Source organism: Belonocnema kinseyi, chromosome 5 (assembly GCF_010883055.1).
Source record: "Belonocnema kinseyi isolate 2016_QV_RU_SX_M_011 chromosome 5, B_treatae_v1, whole genome shotgun sequence".
Lineage (NCBI taxonomy): Eukaryota > Metazoa > Arthropoda > Insecta > Hymenoptera > Cynipidae > Belonocnema > Belonocnema kinseyi.
The window spans coordinates 44,591,395-44,600,500 of record NC_046661.1 but is presented as its reverse complement, the minus strand read 5'-3'; the positions used below and the strand labels follow the sequence as shown (position 1 = coordinate 44,600,500).

General features: G+C 30.1%; 1 protein-coding gene across 2 annotated transcripts in view; it reads left to right on the top strand.

The window, feature by feature from the left end:
- Positions 1 to 1,142: 1,142 nt before the first annotated feature.
- Positions 1,143 to 9,106, top strand: part of LOC117172386 (vascular endothelial growth factor receptor 1) — a 170,861-nt gene continuing 162,897 nt past the window's right edge. For both annotated transcript variants that reach the window (XM_033360248.1, XM_033360249.1), the window contains exon 1: positions 1,143 to 1,903. In XM_033360248.1, coding sequence (XP_033216139.1) covers positions 1,846 to 1,903 — 58 coding nt within the window. In that variant the 5' untranslated portion in view covers positions 1,143 to 1,845. The remainder of the gene's footprint in view (positions 1,904 to 9,106) is intronic.

Genomic DNA, 9,106 nt, shown 5'->3' with positions numbered 1-9,106 from the left:
ATGTTGATCATGTGAAAACATTGAATTTTGATTGTTAATAACTTTTTCAAAAAACTTTAGGTTGCCACCGAAACGTAGGGGATTTTTTCGATTACAAGGGCAATTAAAAAATTCATTTTACAACGAAAAATCGACTTTTGATTTATTTTAACCTACTTGTGATAATTGTATCTAGACTAAAAATTTAAACTCGAATAAAAAAAATGGCAGGCAGAAAATTCCAAACAATGCAGATTTTGACTATCTTAAGTTAATAATATAAGGATATGTAGGTAGCTTTTTTGGCTCCAGAAACTTTTTTTGTGTGTGAATGTGTTATTCTTCGGGATAGAAGGATCTATTCATATTTTTTAAGTATTTCGTTCGAGGGATGAGCTTTTTCAAAAACAAGTTTTATATAAAAAAAGAAATTTGATGCTATTTTGTGACTTGGGCGTAATAATAGTTTAAAATAAGAAATTCTTCATTAAATTACATCAATTGCAATAGTTGATACAATTATTACGTTTTACATCACTTTCACATTTACAAAATACTATCTAAGGCTTTTGCAAATTAAGAACGACGTATGGAAAATCTTATATAAAAAAGGGAACGCGTTACTTTTTAATAAAAGTAACGGTAACAGTAAAGCGTTACAAATTGACTGGTAACGTGTCAAATACTGTTTACACACATGTTATGTCGCGAATATAACAACAAAAAATCTAGAAGATTAAGTTGTATTTGTTACAAGGTAGAAGTATTGCGACTAAAAAATCAATAACATAGATTATGAATAATATTTTATCTCGACTCATGTGTGCAATAGGGCAGATTATATAACGTTAAATAATATTTCTATAGAACTAAGGCACTGCTGAGGACCCCACCTGGGCCCTAAAGCCAATCACAAATCAAAAAAGGAGAATCAATAATATAAAAAATGTTGCCTTTTGAACACATGTAATTTAATTGAGCGCGAGACAAATTATAAGAATGTATTCCTTAAAACTTAAAAGAGAATTCACAGTCACCAAATTATAAATGTCAATCGCTTGACCTTTAATTTGAAAAGGTCTATGCACAAATGCGGGGGAAGTACAAAGATCGGGCGAGTAGCGCGAGGTACGTACGTTATCGAGTGCGAACCGCGAGACTCGACAGTGCGCGCCTTAGGCGTGATCAAATATGCGACCAAAGTGCATACTTAATGGAAAATGGGTGGTTCTCGAATATTTCTAAATGCATCAGTTTACATTACGCATGTGCTTTAATATGTGGTGTTCTCGATGATGGTTGAAAATATCAAAATAATTGTATTAGTACTTTCCCTTGCTTTATTTGTGTTCAGATATTTGTGTGTCTTCCATTTTTACGGTATAACCATCGCTGCTTTTAAGAAAGCTTAATTTATTTATAAAAGTGTACATCAATATAAATAAGAAAACACTCTTTCTAAATTTGAAAGTAACGGTAGCTCTAACGCAGAACACTGTCTAAAATTAAACAAATGGCATTTCAAGATAAACGGCGATATGAATGGGTTAAACCCATCACTACCGAGTACCGATGACGTCAGATACCGATAAGTATACTAAAGTATTGAGGGTGGGGTCGTCACTCGGCAGATATGCGTTTTCTCCATGGATTCTTCATGGTTAGCCTGGGTTAGTCAGAGAGTGACCGTCAAACATACGTTCTCGAAAGTGATTCCTTCCACTCTTATCGCAACCGTACATGTGGTCCAGTTGCCGGAAGTTCTTTACGAATTTTCCGGTCAATTTTCCAAATATGTGCCCAGACTAAACAAAGTGTTGGTGCAAGTGCTAGTGAAATTTATAAAGTGAAGAAATAGGATAAAACATGGGACTGACAAATCCCATTGGGCGGCAGCTCTTGCTCATCTTGGCTCTTCTCTCAGGTGTGTAATACTTTTTGAGCACCTGAACAACTGTCATTTTGCCACGCCGTGGTCACGTGTTCTCACGTCATGTAAATTAATAGCGGCTTCTAGAGCGCACAGGGACGTGTAGAATTGGACATTTAACCTATTTAGTAAATATTAGTAATATGTTTAAAGAAAAGTACCAAGTTTTTTATTTTTCTAATCAAAGCAGATAGAATGACTAATTGCAACTTTTGAATTTTTTTTAATTACAAAAAATATAAAGTATTATCTTGTTAGATGAAAATTAGACTAAAACTGAGAACAATCACGATACGAAATATTTATTCAAAAATATTACACATTGTGCAAATATTATACAAAACATTGCAAGAAAACCAAAATTTTATGCTTATTTTAAAGCAATACTAAAAGTAATTTTTAATCTGTTAATTTATTAATTATAATTATTAATTAAGCTTTTTTATTTCTGTTTAAAATTTTGAATTTTTGTGTAGTTCAAAAATGTACGTTATATTCTGAAACATTTTCTAAACTTTGCAAAATGTACATATAAGAAATGTTATTAGCATTTAAGGTTTCTTATCACTGTTTTTCGTTATTTCATTATTTTATTTTAACAAATGTAATCTTTAAAGTTGAAGAGCTTTAAAAATTGTAAACATTTCATCCAATGGAAATAAAGTTAGAATTAAGATGCATTTGACAGCAAAAATGTATGTTTTGGAAATTTATCCATAAATTGTATAAAATAACTTACCAATAAAAAATAAATAATCGTAAACTTTATAAATATCAAAATGAAGAGGAAAATCGATGGGACGGCCCTGCTCCCACCTGTTGCTAATTGACGTATCTCATAGGTTGAATTTCTAACGGCCTTGTGACAAAATGAATTTACTTCACACTTCTGTATAAATTAATTTTCCAACAATTTAAGCTATTACTTGTGAATTATACATTTCCACACAAAAACGAGACATTGAAGGTTTGTAATTCGAGAATTACTTCAATCTTTTTGAATTTGGGAGTATTATAATCTCTAATAAAGTAAGTGGCATATTTTAAATATATGCTTGGAGTGACTCATCCGGGAAAGTCTCACCGGTGTTTCGTAAATGTAGCAACCAAAAATGTTTTAAGACAATTTTATAAACGAGATACATAATTTATTCATAATGTTCGGACTTAAAAAAAAAATAAAAGACACTTTGTGCTTTTTTTTAAATGACTTACACGTATAAAAATATTTTACAGATTATTGAATTTTTCAGTTAAATTACAGTTAATTAATTTAAATTATTTGTTGGAATTACTTTAAGTCACTAAACTAAAGAATAATAAAAAAGAATAAACATATGTTTGAATTATACGATTCGCAGAGGTGTTACAAATCTTAAAAATTAGTGATTAAAATTATTACAAAGTTTGAAATTTTTTCATAATTATTTGGACAACTCGTGTCCACATGAAATAATATATTGAGTGGAAATTTTGTAAATTAAAAAAAAGGCACTAAGCTACTTTAATCAGAAATTCGGGGAAAAAATGGTAAAATTTATATTTAATAGTGCACTTGGGAATAAATATGCCATGTAAAATAAAAGATTAACAAACCGGAAAAAAATTCAATGATTTTTTTGTGGAAATTTACCGTAGTCGAAAATTTACTATTTTCTGGAGTTCCTTAATTCGGCGATTTAAATATATTCCGAAATTTAAAAACTCGGCGATTTAGTACATTCAGGTATTTGATAATTGAAAGATGGCAATATGGAAATGAATAACCAAGAAAATGAGAATTTTATAAAGATCGAAAAAACACTCTGAAAAATCGAAATCACCATGTAAAGATGAAGACAAATTTCCACTTCCGAGGCGAAGTGTTACTTAATTGAGATTTAAGTCCAACTCACAACTAATTAGAGTAGACTTAGCTACAGATTGCGATAAAAAATGCAATCTTAAGTTTAAAAATAATATAAAATCATGCGTCCGAGATTTAAAGTTTCTAATACAGGTAAATGAAGTTTGATTTGAAAAATTTCGGTAATTCTGAGAAAATCGACTAAAAATGTTGAGATTAAAATTTTATAGGTTTTTAGAATCGGTTTTGGATATTGATTATAAAACAAACGTTTAGTTTTTTGCACAAATAAAAACCGCAAACAAATTACGGCCATAAATTGTAACTGAAATTTTTTTCGATTTTTTTTTAAAGATTGTTCTTAAAGCACCTACGGCTTTGGCGATAACATTCTGATTACGAAACGCGCGCCTCGCGTTCCATATTTTGTGTCAATTTGAAAAACTTTATCAAGATAATTTGTAAATCTTGTTCAAATCTACTAAAAACAACGTGTTAGTATCTAGTAGAAATTTGGATTGATATTTCATAACCCATACAAAAAATTTATTTTCCTTTTTTTTTGAAAGTTTTTAAAATGTTGAAAAGCATATAACTTTTTTAATTTTCATGGAATTTAAAAAGGTCATTAGGATAATTTGCAAGTCTTTTTGTCATGTACCAGAAAATTTGGCAAAAATTTCCAAAACTCATAAGAAATTTTTTCGAAATTTTGAAAAAACTAACCTTTTGAATTGATCGCGAATTGAAAAACTTAACATAGATATCTTTTTAAATATATTTGATATCTAGTACAGAAATTAAAGGAAATTTCCTAATCTAACAGAGTAATATGTTTTTCTATTTTTCTGAACATTTTCAAAAATTTCAAAATTATATAAGTTCTCATTTTTATTGAAATTGAAAATTCTATTTGAATAATTTGCAAGTCTTCTACCCACCTACAAGACATTTAGACAAAAATTACTGAAATTAAAAAATTTTTGTTTTCAACATGTAACCATATTTATACAGACAGACAGACACCGTTAAAATGTTATGATTTTCGAATTCTGTGAGTGCCGAAACGTAAAGATCCTGTAAAAACCAGAGATCGAAAATTTGGACGATTACATTACACTCTCATGAATGATAATGTAAAAATGTTACGACGTTAAAATTAGAACTGAATAGTACCTAATATTTTTTAAAAAATTTCTCAATTCTTGTGTCAAAAATTGTATTTCAAAATAATCCTTCTAACACAATGCTTATTTTATTTTCTTATTTTTCATGGAATAAACACATTTCCAATGAAGATTTTGGTTATCTAGTTACATATTTCAACCTTTCAATTCTGGCAATTTACTATTATTCGGAATTTTATAATTCGGGTTTTAAAATTCCAGGAATATAAAATTTTTAAGAAAACAAATATTTCCTATTGTTTTATTCTCGAACGGAAACATAAAATGTCGCGAAGTTCTATCTTGCGGGAAATTACTGTATTGGTATACTTATTTTTTCGGTTTTACATAAGTAGACAAAACTAGAAAACTGCGAAGTAAGAATTAAAAATTTATTATATTCTTTAATAAGAAAATACGGATTTATATGAGGACTATAACATTTCCCTAAACTCATTCACCAAAATTTCATTTATTTTAATTGAGAACTTGAATTTATTAACTCACTTGAAGATTATAATGAACTAAAAACACTTACAAGTGTTTTTAATCATTTTAATATAATAGGTTTTGATAATAATCTTGAATGCAAGATACAAGAATGTATCTAATTTCTTAGTATTCCCAACTTTTGATATTTTGCTATTAAAAATAACTCCGTTATCTTGCATTTCACGAAAATTTCGCAAAAAATGAATTTTTATTTCGACTTCATGCTTCTAAATTTCGGAATTCGCTTGCATTTCCACGAAGATATTTCTGGCTCAGTTTATTACTTTATGCCTCAAAGTTTTGCAAAGAGCGATAAGTGTTTGGGTTTCCGCAAACGCAAACGACAGTTTTATACTACTGCGGTTTAATTTCGAGTAATATACAAAACAAGCTTTTTTGTTCCAAGGAATTGTAACTGATAGTAATTATCTAAGTGAGTTAATTTTATTTTTATTCTAGTGATCATACACTAATTTTGAAGAATGAATATACCACTTCCGAAATATGTATAGACAAATAATTTGCCTATATGATAAGTTATCTCATTTTCTGTGGCCGAATTTCATAAACGTAACTTGAAACATTTGAAAGCTATAATATGTTATTCTGTCAATCAAAAAAGGTTTGGGGGTTTCTGTAATTTATTGGCGCATAACATTACGATATATCCTTCTTCTGTATACAAAAATGTTTCATTCTTATATTATTGAACATGTCCTTGTACATTACACATTAGCTTCGCAGAATGCTTCGAAGAAAAGTTTTATGAATCGATATTAAACGTATGATTCATCTCTAGAGCAGATGCATGGAACGCGTTTTAAAACTATAAAATTGAACGGCATGAAGCATATATAAAAATAATATTATCTTAATGAGATTTTTTAATTTACTCATTTTTATCGATCACTTAATGCATTAGTATATCATAAATTATAAATTTCTCACTAGATTTAAAAAATTGAAATAGTATAGTTTATATAAGTTGATCAGATTAACCATTTTCTAGGTAATTTTGTGGTAATGGTTGTGTAATTGATAAAAAAAAATGGAGTAATAATTCATTTTGAATTTTCACGATACTTTCTCGATATTTTTACATTCTCATTCATGAACCCGTGTAAAGTCGGGTCATCTGACTAGCCCCCGACCAGTAGCGTCACGGTAGATTAGTCGGGGGCTAGTCAGGTGATCCGACTTATCCTAGTCGGGGCCCAATCGGGTACTAGTAGGGGTCATATATGATAATACATCCGTGTGGAATATTAACCAAACTCCCCAAAATTTGTGGAACATCCCCTAAAAGTTCGTCAAAATACTTATTATTTATGGAAATCTCCATAAACTTTTTAAAAATATTTGAAAGTGCTCAAATGTACCCAAGATTTAATGGGGAACATATCCTACGCTTAAAAATGCATAAATTTATGTAACTAAAATTCCCCAAAATTTGTGGAATGTTAATTTAAAAAAAAAACTTCAGCTGGAACGCAGCAATGGAAGAGCTTCGCTCTGAAGCAACCGCTGTGTTGATCACGGTAGTCTCTGCTCCAGGTAATTATGCTTCGTTACGTGTGGACTTCTGTCTTAAACACTCGACGCGTCATTTCTGTTGCGCGAGAGGCGGCACGTCGCGCCCTTCCGGATTTTCTTTAAAGCTACCAGTCCAGAAGTCACTGATTAATCGAAAACTTTTTCTCTTTCCAATTTCAACTACCTGAAGGATTAGACTCTATTTACATATGGCAAAACCTTCCAGATTAATTTAAAAATAAGCATCTATACAAATTTAATCTTATGACTTCCGGCGGGCACTTTTCACATACATCTATATGTATATTTTCCAATATGGATTTTCTTAAAATTCCATACAAAGGTTCCTAGAAATTCGCAATTTTCTAAAAAATACTACAAAAAAATAAGATTACGTCTTTTTGAAGATTTTGATCGTTGTTCTTATAAAACGTTGATTTTCGTACAAAATTATTAACTTAATAATTATTTGTTAAATATATTCTTAGTGTTTTAGAATTAAAAAAAAATCATTATGCTTTTTTAGATATTACCTCATTTGCTAAATCCTCGCCGAAAACTCAAACATAAGAATAACCCGACCAGAGCCCCACTAGCTCCCGACCAGAGCCTGAAGATTACCCGCACGGAAATAAGTGAACAAAAAGACCCGAGTAGCCCTTGACCAACCACCGACAAGACCCCGACTGAAATTTTGACAACAAAAAGCCCAACTAGTTCTCGATTAGTCCCCGACAGCGTACTTTGTCAAAATTAATAACCCGACTAGCCCCCGATTAGTGCCCGACTTGTAATAGGGCCAAATGGGGGTATTTCCACACGGGAAAGTGTAAACTGTAATGTAATCGTTCAAATTTTCGATCGCTGGTTTTTAACGGATTTTTACGTTTTGGCAAACACAGAATCCGAAAATAATGAAATTTTATCGGTGTCTGCCTGTTTGTATGTACTATGTATGTCTGTTTGCCTGTATGTCTGGCTGTATGTCTGGCTGTATGTCTGTCTGTATATACACGGAAAAAAATATCCATTACATTTTATAGAACTAATCTCATAGTAGAGGATACGATGGGTAGTTTAATAAAAGTTAAAGTCGTCTTTGTTTTACATTGCATTGAACTATGCAACTAAATGTTTTACATAGTTCCATAAAATTTATCCAAGAAGTCTCGAAACTATAGAGAGCAGTTCTATAAAATGATAGCCGATTTGTTCGCCGAAAACAAATTAATCTTTTGCATTATTACTTAAAATTTCATTATAAAAATTATAACTCTAATATTTTTTTACACAAATATTTGCTATTACACAATCACAACACTATTTATAATCACACGCTATGAAAATCTTAATTCGGCGCGGGTTCGAACCCTATAAGTTTCGCATTCCAAAGTCCTAATGCCTAAAGCCTCTCGGCTAACCTAGCTGGAAGTATCCTAAAAAAATCTGAAAGATAACCGGCAGCTGTGCAGGGCCGCCAGCAAATTTTTGTTACCCATTCTATAAAAAATATTGCTACGCTTATAATAATGTATGCACTAAGATTTTAGAAATGTTACAAGTTATTATTGAAATTTTGTGATTAAACAAGATTTAAACTAAATTAAAAAATAAAGTGGTTTGTAAGATTTGAAATTTCTTCACTCACTTTATAAACTATATTAAATCCATTTAAATGACACAAAATCCCTTAAACTCACTAAAAATCTCTTGAACTCATGACAAATATTTTAAAGTCTTTAAAATCTCTTGAAAATTCTTGTACTTTTTTAAAATCTTCTAAAATCCTTTAAAATTCTTTAAAATAATTTGAAAATAAGATTATAAAGTATGTCAAGAATACCAAGAATATCTAGGAATATTGAAAGAATATGTGTATGGGAATATATGGTCAATGATCAGGAATATTGAAGTGACCGAACCCTCGTCATATGGAAATAAATCGGTTTAAAACTATCTCATTTTGAAGAAAATTTTTTTAATTATAAGTACATGTTACATCCAACTCTTAGGTATATATTTATAACCATCGGCGAACTTATTAATAGTGGTTACAAGTAAACTGTAACCAACGTATATATATATATATATATATATATATATACTTTCTGGAAGTCTCTTGTGACGACTAGAATGAATTTTATAAGGGTTAATAGTAAA